Here is a 16,720-nt window from a genome sequence, read left to right on the forward strand (position 1 = left end):
AGAAATAATTAGTAAAAATAGTAATTAAATTATTAATTATTTTAAATTATAATTAGATAATTAATTAGATAGTTATCATTATAGTTAGCATTACAATACTTATTAAAATATAGCTAAATAAATTATTAGTAAAATACTTATTAAAATAACAACCTCATTATAGTATTTGTAATTATAATTTATTGGTGTTAATTAAAATTAGAATTAATAAATAACTCATATTTAAACATACAAATGTCATATGAGTTAACCGCCTTAAATCCTGAATAGTTGTCAAACACTCACAGAATTTGTCAAGATTTAATATATTTTTTACCAAACTATTTTTGGGATTTAACCCTCCCAAGATTTAATATATTTTTAGCAAACTTTTCCTCACGTGCATAGCAGCCGAAGTCGAACAGGTTTGAACCGCTAGAGAATAGGAAAAGCAAACCCTAGGCATACGGCTACAATAAGACAAAGCAAACAAATTCTTGAAATCAGCGGCCATTGTATTTATTAATTTTGTCATCAAATCTCATCATATGACTTTACTAATCTTTGAACCCAAGATCTCTTGATTGATAGTCAAAGCTCCCAACCAACAGATCAATATGAGCTTCATATGGCTTTACTAATCTAGATTGTATACAACAAAAAGGTTGGGATATTGGCATGCAGATCACTTGTACATTTGATATGATCAAGAAATATGATTTTGCACATATGCTCATTGTAAAATCAAAATTATATTGATATTAACAAGTAATTAGACGTTTCAATAAATGATCTACAAGTTCAATTAAACAATGTTTATGTGCTTACTTCTGGTTCATTTTTAGACTCCTTGCACAGATGATAAGCTTCATAAAGTTGAAAACAATTGTGGTGTGCTTAGTCTTTTGCTTCCTTCTTCGAAACAACTGAATCACGAGCAAGCCGCTGAAAAGAAAAAAGAGTCAGACATGAAAGGTTCTGCATTGTATTGATTTTCAATAGAAAATGTTTATAAAATGAATAGAATTTACTAAGATTATTCTTTCTAAATTTTGATTATTATTTATAGGTCTGAAATTATGTGAGTTGAGGATAGAGAAGTCCACTTGTGAAAAAGATGAGAGAGCATTTTGGTAGTAAAAATCCTTCATCAAGTTTTGTATCTAATTAAATCCTATTACGTCTAAAGTTTTTTGTATTTTTAGTGTAGCGACTATTGTAAAACATCTATTGTGGATCTTCATAGAAGCTTCCCTAGTTGTGAATTCGAATCGTGCATTACTTGTTGCAAAGATGAAGCAGATTTCTGTGATGGATTTGAGTTAGGATAATGATGAAGCAGGTTTCCTACACGCACCTCGGACGGCCATGACTTGGTTGGCAACCTAGGTGATTTTTTCTCTATCTGATTTCGTGGATTTTGAATTTTGAGGACTTGAAGTATTTGGAATTTCGGCTGTTACCCTCTTTTCCTTTTTGGATGGCCCAAGCCTGACAACTAGGTGATGGTTTGAGTCCAATTGTTATTTTTGGGAATGTATTCGTTCAGATTGTTTGGCCCTGACGTTCATTGTAATTCTCTGGCACAAGTAAAAATTCTAGAAAAGCAGCTTCCAGGTAAGATTCTACAGACAACATTTTATATTGTCCACATTCAAGTTGCATTGATAAACTTGAATTCAAGCATTTCCAAAGGCACTGGGCTAATGGTGAACCAGTGGTTGTGCGTGGGGTTCTTGATGAGAATTCACAATTAAGCTGGGAGACAAAGGCTATGTGGCAGAATATATGCAAAAGCAAGATTAGTTCTGAATCAATTCAACTTCAGACTATTGATTGTCTAGCTTTTTGCTAGGTAAGCCCTTTAAAACCAGTATTTTTTGTTCTATTAATGCTTTTATCTCCTACAACTTTGAATTTGTGCTTCACAATGCAATTATTCAATTTATGTTAGTTCAATATACTTAAAATAGCTGGTAATGGCGATAATGTTATTTTGACTAAGCTGATCTCCTTACTTCAAGTAGAGATTAAAGTTTCATTTGGGACAGCTTTTTTATTGTCATTTAAAACGGCTTTTAGTACAAAAAAAATCTAAACTAGAAATTTTTGTACTTGAAAGCTACTTTTAAAAAACAATAAGAAAGTTGTCCCAAACGAAGTCTAAGTGTGACGAGTTTTTTGAGAGCTACTTTGAAGGATGAATATATGACAATTCCTAACCAGAAATGCTAGAACTGGAGGATTGGCCTACATTAGCACATTTTTAGGACTGTTTACCATCTTCAATACTGTAGGCATGTTCGGGATGTTTGAATTTCCTTTAAAATTTCATGGACCTTCCTATTTCTCCTAGTTCAGTTGCGATGCCTATCATTGAGAAGTAATTCAGGAAGTAATCAAAGAACACCTGTAGTTATAATTTCCTTAAAATCAATCTTGGATTTTTGTTCCTGGCGTTGAGTTTGATGTCCGCGTCAGTTTTATTAATCTTTAACAGTTCTATTTATTAGTTTCAATCGGCATCTTTAGGATTTTAAAAAGAAGAAACATATTCAATAGGGAAAATTTGTTTCTCTTTATCAGCTACAGCAAAATAATTGAAAGAACCTTCATATGCACATACTAGGAGATATCCTAACATATATCTCCTATTTACCTTATTAAAATGAGAAGTTACTGATCAGGGATTTGTTATTCTGTGTTTCTGCATTAACTTTAACAAGAATATAGGGGTGTCAATTATTGACACGACCTAAAAACTCGACCCGAATCTTATACCAAAAATTTGGGTTAGGGTGAACCCGTTTAACAAACAGGTCAGGTTCGGATCTCAACTTTCGTCCCGTTTGAAAAATGGGTCGCCCATTTTTTATTTTTCTAATGTGGGACTTGGAGGAAAACAGGGAATCCAAAATCCAGGGATTGGACATTGCCTTGTTAGAGGGATTGGACATTTGGACTGGATGTCGCCTGGCCAGTCGTACACATCAACATGTCCGCTGCTCATCGACCCGAATCCGATCTGTTGACCCGAATTGACACCCCTACAAAAATCACTTCCGTGGATAAAGAATTACTTGCTTTGTAAACTTTTTTAGAAAAGAATGTGATCATATGTATGTTTCATGGATTAAAATGGCTAATATTCTTTGCATGTCTGCGGCTTTGCATCTTTGCTGGGGGAGGAGACTTCTGAGTGAAAATTTATAGTGCTTGGTGTATATTATAATTGTTTAGTTGCTGAAGAACTGTAAGCCATCTCATAGACTTTTCAAATGGGAAGTTAATTTCGCACAGGGAAATGACGATCAAGAGAGTGTTTTTGTTTAATTTTTTTGTCCAGTTCGAATACTACATTGTTGCTGTTTAAGTATCAGCATAATGCCTAATTAACTTAGGCACTTATGTATTGTTCATCCCTGTGGGCTGTCCCCTCCAAATGCACAACCTTAAGTATTTTGATTCCATATTCAGTTTTCAAAGATCAACTTAGGCACTTATGCATTGTTTCTGCATGCATATTTCTTGTTAATTTCAGGCGTATTTCTTACAGTCTTGCACAAAGGTTGCCCTTGATTTTGTCTCTCCTGAGAATGTAAGGGAATGCTTGCACTTAACTGGGGACTTCATTTTGCTTCCCAAACAGCACAAGCAAAGGAAGCAGAAGCAGATTTATCTTGATAAAACTGATGAAATTTTCTCTTGAATAAGGTGCTTTTGCTTGATGATCCATGATCACAGAAGTTTTTGATTTAACATTCAAACACATCATAGAAATTCGATAATTTTTATTTCTATAATTTTTGCCCTCACATAAAAAAAATTCTAGCTCTGCCCATGAAAGGAAGACAAACAAGAGGTATCATTAACATATGATACATATCTTACTTCCCTTCTGCAGTTCTGCCTTTTCAGTTCTATAGGATGGTTTATGGAGATACCTAAAACAAAAATTTTTTATTTGTGATTATAAATTTTTTTGTTGTTTGGCTGGATTTAGCTCAAATCTGCCTCAAATCCAACCTAAATCCTGGATCCAAACACCCCATAGAATACAATGTCGGCGTTGGCGGAAGCAAGCAAGGATTTCGAATTGCGGCCCCGTTCCAAGGGCCTGAGAAGATGCACGATGATTGATTCGGAGTTCGATTATTTTCATCATGATTCGCCGGATTCTAATCAGGAGATTGAAAAACCTGACGGTGATTGGAATTCTGTGGAGGGGAGACAGGAAAGGAGGTCGATTCGGAGGACTGGGAAGAGAAAGAAAAGTGAAGAAGAAGGGTGGGAGTGGGCGATGGAAAAGAACGAGGGTTTCGACCGTGAATACAGGCGGCGGTGGAGATTTCTGTAAGAAGAGGAAGGAATTGGTGGCTTCATCTTTCTTTCCTTCTTTGTGTCGGCAAGTGCATGGTAATGTGCAGCTTCCTGCACGTTATCTTCTTCTAGGGCTGCCGGGGGAGACATTTACAACCGCGAACAGTTTTTTTTTTTAGCCCGTTTCTAGGGCGAATTATTAGGTCCTGACATCAATCCATACCCGTCACGTCACCGGCATACATTAGGTCCCGGATGTATCTGGATGACGTGACAAGTCTGGATTGGTGTCCGGACAAATCCGAACACCAGACGTAATAATTTTCCTGGTCATAGATATTTGTTTTGTTATTCCCTTCGGCCAATTTATTTGTATTGATAATCGTTTGTGCTTCAATTCAAGAAGTCTGCGAAGAAGCGCAGAAGAATTGGGAAGGACGATATGGGTCTTGAATACTCGGGTTGTAGAAAGGATCAGTTTTGAAGAGATTATTCGGTTTGGACACCGGACAGCTTACATTCGGTATTCACAGTACTGAGTAGTTTTAAACTCGGTACCGTGAAGTATTTAGTACCAAACAATACCGAGCTAGGTACTAAGCAGTACCGAGCTTGGTACTGCTCAATACCGAGCTTAGTAGCATGTAGGAGGTGATCTGGCTTATTTTTATTGGACTCCGAACACGTCCGATGTTTGAACCCAATAATTTGCACCAGTTTCGAAGGTGTTACAGTCCACACCTTTTAATTTATTTGTTGATCCCCTTTTTTTTCTTGGAAAGTCTTTGTTTTTTTGCCTCAATTTGTAGATTTTTAATTTATTGGGATCTTGGCATTGTGAAATTAGGTGCTCTAAGGGCATCTTATGAGTTGGGCTTGAACGGTTTGCCATCCTGCAGTGAACCGTGTAACTTCGAAGTTTGCAAGAGGCAAAAAATGGAATCCAGGGTACTGTTTGACTACATTGCCTAGGAAAATCTAATAGATCAATATCTCATCATAATCTTGCTGTTTATAGTTTATACAAATGCATGCCTGAATAAACCACATTCTTTCTTGTTGGGTTGAAAGTCTTGAGAGCTAGTCTTTTCTTTGTTGGATTGAAAGTAACAACGACGATGGGATGTTGCTTGCTCGTTGCGAAGGTAGTCACTTCTCCCTTTTGCACACTTCTTTGGCTAAATCCTGTAAATCTGCCGAACTTCCGAATTAAGTAAATCTGGGATTTACCGTTTATTCTGTCGTGATATTTATGATGAGTCAAAATCATGCTTGGCGTGATTTATGCTAAATCATACGTAAATCGTGTTGTCACACTACTTCAGCGAAGCACACAAGGCTAAAAATAGGTGCAAAGAAATGGTGAGGAAAAGCATCAATAACGAAGAAATGAAGAAGATGAAAAGCAGACCCTAGATTAATTAAATAATTAGCAATTGAAAAATAAAATAAATAGTCTAATTAATATAATTTGAAATAGGAATAATTATTATATAACACTATAAATAATAATTAAGTAATTAATTAGTAGAAAAATATTTAAATGATTATTGTGATAATTAATTATTAAAACAAATTAAATAATACTTAAGTTGTTAGTTTTGTTAAGGGCGAAATTCATGATATTTGTAAAAGAATTCTTTTATAATTGCTTAAGTTGTTAGTTTTGTTTTCAATATTTATTAGAATTGTACATGTCAGTAATTTTATTTATAGCTCACATTGAAATTATCATTGTAAATAAATTGCTTGCAAGTTTTGCTTGCTCTCAAAATGGATTTGTGCAGTTTTAGATTACAGAGCGTTTTGGATTGAATTTGGAAAGTATTTAACTGATGGAATTCGCTATTACAACTTGAGAGATTTGAATTCAATGAAACACAATTGCTAACGTTTGATATCCTATAAGGATTAAGAAGTGATTTAGTTGGTTAAGAAAAAAAATTCAAATTTGTTTAGATGAATAAGGTAAGAATTGAGCAGGCGAAAATATTGATGAAGCATTTGGAAACATCCAACAAATATTAAACTACAATACATAAGATTTGTTTTCTTTAAATCAAATTGTTATATAAGGGACAGAATTTTTTATATGGGGTACAAATTAATATTAGTCATTAAATAACTCTCCAAATATATTTTTTATTCAGTATAATCACAGATCATGAGACAAGTTTTTAATGAAAAAATATAAAAATACATCTAAAATCATATGCATTCTCATTAAAAAGGAATAAATATATCATTCTCTATCTTATTATTTATTATAAAATTAATATTTCTCCTAAGGTTATTAATGATTTGAGTTCAAAAAAATTTAAGCACATGATTGCTGAATATCTTTAATTGATTTATTATAATGCTAAAGCATGCAAGCATATTTAAAGGAAAGAGAAAAAAGCAAAAATAAAAATACAATAAAAAAGTATACCATCAACATGATGATACATGCAATACAAAATACTATAGATTCCTAATAAATATCAAACATAAATGATAGTATTAAAATGGTAATATGATATTTATAATATGGTAACATCATAGTTTTAATAATATAATATAATATAATAATTCTAAGAACTCTATCATCTCTTTACAAAATCACGAAGCTTCAACATGGAGCATCGAAGAGTTTATATATTGCATCAAGAATATAGAGATTAAAATTGAGAGTTTTTAGCAACTTTTTAAAATGATCAATCTATGCCAATTGACACTAGAACAAGACGTACTCAAGGAAATCGAGAGCAACAAAGTGATTGAAGTTGGGAAAACCATCGCCAAGATCAAAGGTGATAAAATCATCAAGGGATGTAGCATCCTTATGAGATAATCCCGAGGTTTTCACAAGATCCACTTGTAATCTTTCAAATAGGAGACAAAGATGAGTCATTGTTCGCTTAACTAGCATAATTTGAGAGCAAAGAAAAATTAATGTTTCCCAAGCTAAACCAAGATAAGAATCGACATGAATCTTGTAAAAACTTTAAGTTTGGCTTTGATACAATTGTAGACATCATAAATGCTACATCTTTACATGATTGATTTTAATGTTGATTCAAGCATGCCTATTTAAAGACAAGATAAGAAAACAATAAGGAAGGTAATAAAAGATAATATACTCAATAATGATGATATGCTATAATAATAAATATCATAGATTCTTAATAAATATTATGCATATTTGAGAATATTACTAGGTAATATAATAACTCTAAAATGGTAACATAATAATTTGAACATGATAATATAGTTAGTATAATAGGATAATATAATAAATCTAATAATACTAATAATAACCAACATCACGTGTGATATACACCAATATCTACGCTTCTCCGTAATTTGACAATATCAAAAGTTTAACAACTATTATAATATTACCAATACTAATTTTTCTAACTATTGATTCTCTATATGCTCCCCTCCCACAATGCCTAACATGTCCCCTATTGTGCCATTACATAATAACAAATAGAAAGAGGGAGTGAAACTAAAAAAATATAAAAAAGATCCTCCTAAAAATTAAAATATATTAACGCTCCCTTATGTTCAGAACAAACTCTATCTTTCACACTAAAGTGATTGGAAGTGCCAAATTCAAATTGATATAAGTCCATAAATTAACCAATACCATACTAAAGGCTAACAAATAAGCCCATTTCAAAATTATATGCTGAGAAGGACAAGAATAATATCATCTAATCACATGGTCAACCAAAAAAGGTGACCATTCTTATGTGATTATGATTCAAACTTTTTAACCAAACAGTTAGCTAAAAAAGATACCATCATTAAAGTATGATTATGGACAAGATTTGTATGTAACCTAATAATAGACATTCAAGGTTTTGACCATAATAGGGTGTAAAATTCTCTATCAATCGTAATATGAAATAGGTCATTTGGTCACCTTCCACCCTTGATCTATGAGGTTTCTTAGATGATGTAGCCCTTGATTATTGATAATGATCCTTGAGCCAAACCAGACTTACTACTTATCTAGAATGAAAAGATTAGGTCATAACCTTGAGATGACATAACTATGAATTTTTATCAGGCGAGTTGTCATCCTCATAACAAAATACCACAGAGTACAAGAGCCGATGACTTATACTCTAGCAACAAAGATTAGTTATAGGAACACAAATATTAGAGTCAACACCACTAATTGTAAATGAAAGTGCTTCTCCTTACAGGAGGGTAAATTAATTTGGTGTGCTTGTGCCCTTATGAAACCATCTAAAGAAAAAAATAAAAACTTTTTAAGAGGGAAAAATCACTTGCCAATACCATTTCTATTTGTCTAATCATCCTTATATAAATGACACTTCTCCTTATAAAACCCCACATTTATAAATAGCTAGCTCATGAATTATAGGCCTTTATAGATTATAGTAACTTTGGGAAATTTAAATATAAATGTATAAGCAATGAGAAATTATGTAAAACTCATTGTGAATTGTGATTGGAGGTAAGCCACTCCTTAACAAACGATGTTTGGGGTTGGTCCCACAACAATTAGGTGTCCTTCACCTATGTGTGTGTACTTGTGGGGTGTAAGGAGAAGAAAGTGGGGGGCTACTTTGTCCCTCAGATTCATTTAAGTCATCCTAAATAAATTAGTCTGACTGTAGGCTAAATCAAGCTTTAATTCATTAGTTTTTTGTGTTATTGGAATTATCATAATAAAATGATTACCTTAACATCAAAGTTGATGGCAATCAACACCAACATTGATACATACTATTAACACTAATATCAATAATTTTCATCCATACCAACATTGATGTCAACTAAATACACTAGCATCGATGCCCATTACCATTAATAATGTCGACATCGACATTGACACCAATATTAACACCTACAATTACACCGACATTATCATCTAGCATCGATATCAATATTCATGTCCACCATTAAGATTGATATTATTGCTTATTATCATTGATAAGAGTGATGATGATCATCAAATTTTTTAGCTTATGCCTACTATCAACACTAATGATGATATCCACTATAAATAACAAGTCCATCATTGCCAATAACACCATTTTCATTGACAAGGTCAACGCTCGCTAATGATAGCAATGTCGATGTCCACAATTAATATCGATGATTGTCATCACCAATAAATTTATGCCCAATATCGACTTCAACATCACCCACTATCAATTATAATATTGATGCTTTTTATTGCTACTAAGGCTAATATGTGCCATAGACACCAATAATAACATTTAATCACATATGCATATAAATCATTACATTATAGCAGTTAGGGAGTAATTGAGCATGTATTATAATTGCATAGTGTAGTATAACGGTAGACAACAGACGTACTAGATAAAAATACACATTTTTATAAAAGTATCAAATTATCAGATATTATGTAAAATGTTGTTTTAAGACTTCTATTGTATCACATAATTATTTTTCAACATATAGATAATTTTTTTATTCAATAAAAATCTAAATTTTGGTTTGTACATAAAAATAACTAATTCTTTATTTACATAAACCTATATTTCACTAGCTTGATATTTTGTCTCAACTGTAGGCAAAATTGGATTCAATTCTTTTTGTAACTCTAGTTTAAAAAATATCCTGTTTTTGCTGGGTATTTAAAAGTCATTTCGACTAAACACCCTTACTAGTGATCACCAAAATAAATAAAAAGACCGACTGAAATTTAAAAAGAAATTATAATTTTACAAGAATTGTAAGACTTTCAAGAGTTCTCTAACTCTTCATAAATAATTAAATTGTAATAATTCAAATATATGGGCCACATAATAGTTTATATAATTAAATATATATTCTTAAATAATTATTGCGACGTCTCGCATAATTAATATATTTAATTATTCTAACAAGAATCACATAAAATAATATTTATGAGCCGATCTTCCAGACTTTTTAATTATCTGAAAAATATTTACCCCTCTTACATGCTAGCAGACAAAAATTAAACACCCTAAAAAATGCTTTATCTTTTTTTCTTCCGGATTCAATTTCAGCAATTCTTCAGAAAAAAAGTTTCTAAATTTATAAGAGGAATTTAATACAATATCTAGAGAATATATGGACAAAAACGAAATGTAAGAGGAAAAAAAATCAAAAATAAATACGCAACTAGGCATACCTGTAAGTAATCCTCCACAATCACAGCTTCGAGCCCGAATGCAAACAAAAAGACAGCCTAAACAAAATCTTCTGTGATGGCTGAATATGGAAGAAAAACATGGAGAAGATGGAGAAGATGGAGAAATGGAGTGCAGTTAGCTAAGAGAATGGAAGTATGTGGAGAAGAAATGAAGAAGAGAAGGAAGATGAGTTAATGGAAGAATTTCTAAGCAAAAAATCAAAACCAAAACATACTAGCCTTTACCTCATCACGACATTGAAGATTTCGGCTCCCAACAGCCATGGCTACTTCACTTGAAAAAAACATTAAGGTATTTGGAATCGACATGCCGTGTAGGCGTTTTTTTTTTTCTTATTCCATTTGTTTAAGAAATTTGGCCTTTTCAATATCGAATGCTATTTTTTCGTAATGAGTAGTACATAGTGTAGATAAATAAATAGCCGTTACTTAAAAGAGAACTGAGGGGTCAGATAAGGAGAAGTTTAAACGCGGCGACAAAAATTATAAAACAATGCGAGCTTTCCCAGCTCACCTATATGCGACAAAGGACTGAAGGGGACCCGAGAAGAACGCTCACCCGTGATCTGCAGAGCCCTCAAATGGGTCTTTTCATCTTCGTCTCTGCTGAAAACTCACTGCAGAAAATACTGCATTTTTGCTTATTCAGCGGTGAAGAAATGGCTTTCTCTATGCCATGGCGTCGTCTCCTTCAAAACCTTCATATTCTGCTCTTTCTCTTCATCTTCTCCTCAGTTCACTCTTCTCATGCCGCTGTTGCGCTCTACCACTCCAGTTTATCAGGTGTTTCTCTATGCCATGGCGTCGTCTCCTCCAAAAAAGCGATTTTTTTGCTTGTTCATAGATGGTTTTTGCGTTTGAATTATAAAAAACAAGGTTTTGTCCTTGTTTCGCAGATGTTTTTCTCTTTTTAGCTTTAAAAATGAGTTATTTCAGGCCATTCTCAGTTTTCTCTCTTTAAGGAGCCAAAGTAATTTTTTCCTTACAGTGATTTTGGATGTTCACTTGGGAGCAAAACATTGCCTTTTTTTAATTTACGTAAACTAAATTTATTTTGTTATGTTATTAGAATGGCAGGATGGAAATCATGGATTATTTCAATCAACTCTTTACTCATCTAATAGCCTTTCAACGGACAATACCTCTATTATATTAGCTTCTGAGAGAACAAAGAGGAAAGACCCTACAAAACTGTACAACTACTACACAGGTGGTTGGAATATAAGTGATGAGCATTACTGGGCTGTAAGCTTCTTTGCCCCCTTCATATTATTGTCTGCTAATATTTCTTCCATTAATTCCTTTCAATCTTCTGACAGTCTGCTGCATTTAATGCAATTCCAATCTTTGTCATGGCTCTTGCATGGTTTGTTGGCTTTGGAGCAGCCATGCTATTCATCTGTTGCTGCTCTTGCTGCTTTAGACAGAGAAGATACTCCTATTCTCGCTATTTCTATGCGTTTTCCCTCTTAATGCTTATTGTTTTCACATGCACAGCAATGTAAATTTCATATCTCCAACATTTTAATTACTTCGAAGAATTTTCTCGACATGCTTAAGTTAGCTGACACATATCCAACAAAAATTTGTTCCGAGGGTGCTGCCTCTCGACCCCTATTTGTTCATCATTGTATGCTTCGCAAATATGTCGGAGGTCAAAGGGGGTAGCGCTCCCTGGCGGGGTTCGACCTGACCGGGTAGGTCCGGGGTCAAGGGGCAGCGCCCCTGTGGGGTTTCCAGGGGCAGCACCCCGGATCAAATTTTGGATCTAAGGATATTTTTGGATTCTCTTTACTATTTCTCTTTGAATTTGGTTCATCGTTTCCTAACAATAACATCTTTACACAATGTATTTAATTATGTTGGGGTAATTGCCTAAAGATCATAGTATTTTAAAACTTTTAGGGTGGGCAAAAACTCTTGTAATAAAGACTAAAAAATATTTGGAGAGGACAAATTACCTAAAGAATCATATAATATTTTTTTTTTAATTTGTTCAGGGCGGGCAATTGCCCCCCTGGCCTTAAGGTGGGTCTGCCCATACATATATTGATAATTTTTTTTGTTTCATCTTCCCAATCATCTGCAGCATTGGATGCATGGTTTTGTATAATATTCAAGGGAAATTCCATGATAGTACTATAACTACACTGGATTTTATCAAGGGCCAGTCAAATTATATGGTGAACAATCTCCAAAATTTCTCGAGAAATATGGCTGGCGCTAAGAGCCTTGGTGTGCACCAGGTTTTTCTTCCTGCTGAACTGCAGGCTAAAATTGGTGATACAGTGAAAGCAGTTACTATATCATCAGATGAGCTTTCTTCCAGGACATCGTTGAATTTGAAGAACATTGATAACTTTCTGAAATCTGTGTAAGGAGACACGCCTTCAATTCACACCACAAATAGAAAAATTATTACGTGCGAGGTCCGGATTCGTTCGGAGACGAATCCGGACGAGCCATGTCACCGGGGGCCCGATGCATCCGGGTGACGTGGCGCGTCCGGATTTGCCTACAAACGAATCTGAATGCCACACGTAATAATCTCTCCTCTAAATATATCCATATTCAACTTATTTGGAAACTAATTGGCATCTTTTTAAACTAATTGGCTCATCATTTTTTTATATTTAGATATAAATCATTACATTTTGATATAAAATACTCAAATAACATATGAAATTCTTTATCATTTCTTACATTCTCAGATATAAGTAATTTGTTTTTTTTTTTCTTTTTTGCAGGAGAATAGACTTGATAATTGGTTCAGCTGTCATGCTTCTTTTGGTATTTCTTGGATTTTGTAAGCTTGCTTACTTTGTACGAGCAGAGCTTTTATGCTTTCTTATATGCTTAGAAATTAATGATCTTAAATTTTCTCCACTTTTTGGCAGTGTTTTCCATACTAGGACTGCAATTCCTTGTCTACTGGTAAGATTTATGAGTTGCCCAAACTAGCTGGTATTATTTTTAATTCACTTTATTTTGAGAAAAAAATTGGGCGAGGACATCCTCATCAAAATTTATTCATTCATGTTGAGTTCTAAAATTGTTGTATTTTATGAATAATCAATTAATTATAGTTTTGAACTAATCTTAAAGCAAATATAATAGTTTTATAATTCATCCGAACCAAATTTTGAGCAGGATATCCTGACCCAATTTTCTCCTTCTATGTTGGCTGCTTATCTTTTTGTATCATCTGGCTTTGATTCCAAATTATTTTATGGAGAATTCACATAAGATTAAGGGTTTGCTTTGGCAGTTTGGTTCTCATTGGATGGATTCTCATTGCCGGTGCATTCATATTGTGTGGAGTTCTTCTTCTTTTACACAAGTAAGTAGACATGTATTTAGTTATGATCCAACAATGCATTGTGGTCCAATATAGAGATATACCACTCTACCTCTGTAAACATTCCTCAATTGTAGAGCTTGATATATAAATATGCAAATACTTGTATTCATGTAGTTTTCTTATGAGAGCAATGCACATTATTATCTTTCTATTCATGCAAATGAACCAGGTCGCAAGTGCCTTGGTAACGGCGACTTGTGCCTAGATACTCGCTTCTATGATGTAAATTTATTATTATTTTTAAACAATATTTAACCATACTATGAGATGGAGGGCTATAGGTGTAATATGGAGAAGAAAGTATGGATGATGAAGATGAAATAAATAGTAGAGAAGATTAGATTAATCTTGCACTATAGAAATTTTCAACTTGGGTTCTTATTGGTTTGTTTTGACATGAAAATAATTTTGGAACTTGTGGACACTTTGTTTTAAATAATCTATTTGATAAAGTTTTGTCATTTTGTTATTTGGAATAACACACTAAAATTGAAAATATATTTTTTCAACCTTTTGCCTATTTCATTTTATGATTTTATTATTATAAAATATGATTATAAATATTCCTCATAATTCAAACAAATTACTTTAGCGCCTCACTTTACTCAAGCAAGCACCTAACTCCTCTAGCCTTAGGCATCAAGTCGCCTTGAGAGTACTTAATGTCTTTGTTACACTGAAAAGTACAAAGTTGGTCGACCTTTGTGTGGTTAGTAAGATATAATTACAATATTGCCACATAGACAATTTGATAGGAAATGCTTGAGTTCGCAAGTAACCCTAATGGGAAATACTTGAGTTTGCAAGCAAACCTAACAATAATTGGTGAAAACAGCTAGAAAACTTCAAGATCTCCAATGAAAATAGTCCAAAAATAGAAGATTGTATTATAGGAATCAAGCCAAGAACAATCAAAGATAGAATTGATCCTCAATTCGAGAGGAGGATCGTTCTCTCCCAATCTCTAGACGATAAATCTAGAGCCCAAAACCACAAAGAGAACTCCAAGAGGCGCTTCGCCCGCCTCTTGTAGACTAGAACAAGAGGGCCGGCTAGGCCGGTTCAGCGAGAACTGGCCTAACACAATCTAAATGATGATGTGAGATTTAGAGAACTAGTAGCTATACACACGTTAGTTTCTAGCGTGATAGATGCAAACAATTGTATGATTGACAGTGTCTTAAAACAATATTCATGTGGATGATAGCTCCCTTGAGTGGCTTAAGCACAAGCAATGACGTCTTTAGTTTTGTTTCTAGGCGTCTTCTAGCAGTGTACAAGCAATGGGCATCAACATCATTTGCGATAAACAAGTATGGTTTGTTACTTCTTTGAATGGCGTAGACACGCACAATGACATCTCCTTTCTTTGGATCTGATGTTCAGTGATGAAAGAGGTGGGCTAACTAGTATTTTCTGACTTGGAATCACACAGCAATGAGCGATATTGATTGAAAAATTAGAGTATTTACCATACTAATCTTATTTCAGTAGAAATCTAAGGAGATTGTCCGGACCTAGAGCTAAAATTCCCTTAAGTTTCATAGCTTTTCCATAGGATTGTACTAACAAGATTTGTATATAAGATTTGGAAAGATTGCCCATACATGGAGCATAAATTTCTTTTAGGTATTTTAGCCTTTTTATAAATGAAGCGAAAAATTCATCCAGCTATAGAGACAGCCTAAACATAAAATGAATATTACCATAAGTTACAGGCTCATCTAGATATAGAGTTAAGAGTCCAGAGCTCTTTCTCTGAGTCTCCACTTTTATTCCTCCTTACATGAATGATCAGGATGGCTATTCATTGATTTTGATAGAGATATTTGGTCTAAGTCTTTCCTTGATTAAAATATAATTGGGTGGTTTGGAATTAGGTTGTACTGATGGTTGGCATTAGTCAAACCCCAGGGGCTAGTTCAATAGCCCTTATGTTTATGGTGGCTCCAATGATAGGGCCCTCCACCCATGGAAAATTTCACACTTGAGGTAGAATATGGCTTTTTCAATTAATGTTTTAGCATGTAAATATCAAAACCGGATAACAATTATCTTTGACAGAAGTCGAGTGTTAGAAAACTCATCACAAATCATCCTGAGCAAGAGTGGTGAGAACGATTCCAATGTCGGGAACCATCCTAAAAAGTCATTCGTTTTCTTTCTTTTTCTCTTGCTTCTAAGAAAGACTAAAATATAATATAAGAGCCTTGTTGCTGAAGTTTGATTCTTGTAATTGTAATTTGCATGAATGGAAGTTGCCTTTGAGTCCATTGTTTTGCTTATAAAAAGTTTTCAAATTATTGTTCTCTTTTTGATTCTATGCAACTTCTGTTGTTACAAATGATCCTTAAGATGCAGTGAAAATTATTGGGCAAGTTGTTTGATTTATTATATCAGACCATAAATATTCTCTAGTCGAAATCCTCTATTTCATTCGGGTTCATTATTGTATGTTAGTTTCTGGCTAGTTTATCTATAACTGTAGAGAAGTGACTCGTTGAAGGAGCAAAATATTGAGTTTTCACTTTTTGAGTGTTTGAGGTAGATTTTGGAAACTGACTTGATGAGCTTCATTATAGAGTCCATAATTGTTCAACTGTGATGATGACCAGTTAAGAAAAATGATTTCCCCAACAGCTGGCAGGTAAATTGGCCACATATTGAATGCTATGGAGATATGATTTTTAGAGCCAAATAGGCTCTAACTTAGGGCTGCAAGCGAACCAAACATTTGATGAGCTACTCGTTGTTCGGTTCGATTAAAGCTCGTTTGTGATCGTTTAATTAACTAAACAAACAAACTTGAACAATATTTTAAATACTCGATTCTTAAATAAACAAACTTGAACACTAATGTGTTCGGCTCATTTATATTCGCGAACAACATC

The 16,720-nt window shown here is 33.6% G+C and overlaps 1 protein-coding gene across 1 annotated transcript in view; it reads left to right on the top strand.

The window, feature by feature from the left end:
* Window positions 1-10,997: 10,997 nt before the first annotated feature.
* Window positions 10,998-16,720, top strand: part of LOC110094059 — a 10,848-nt gene continuing 5,125 nt past the window's right edge. The window contains exons 1-7 of the mRNA XM_020819202.2: window positions 10,998-11,251; window positions 11,538-11,713; window positions 11,788-11,969; window positions 12,558-12,842; window positions 13,216-13,274; window positions 13,366-13,402; window positions 13,737-13,808. Of these exons, the coding sequence (XP_020674861.1) occupies window positions 11,050-11,251; window positions 11,538-11,713; window positions 11,788-11,969; window positions 12,558-12,842; window positions 13,216-13,274; window positions 13,366-13,402; window positions 13,737-13,808 (1,013 nt within the window). The 5' untranslated portion in view covers window positions 10,998-11,049. The remainder of the gene's footprint in view (window positions 11,252-11,537; window positions 11,714-11,787; window positions 11,970-12,557; window positions 12,843-13,215; window positions 13,275-13,365; window positions 13,403-13,736; window positions 13,809-16,720) is intronic.

The sequence above is a fragment of the Dendrobium catenatum genome, unplaced genomic scaffold (assembly GCF_001605985.2).
Source record: "Dendrobium catenatum unplaced genomic scaffold, ASM160598v2 fragScaff_scaffold_156, whole genome shotgun sequence".
In the NCBI taxonomy this organism is placed as follows: Eukaryota; Viridiplantae; Streptophyta; class Magnoliopsida; order Asparagales; family Orchidaceae; genus Dendrobium; species Dendrobium catenatum.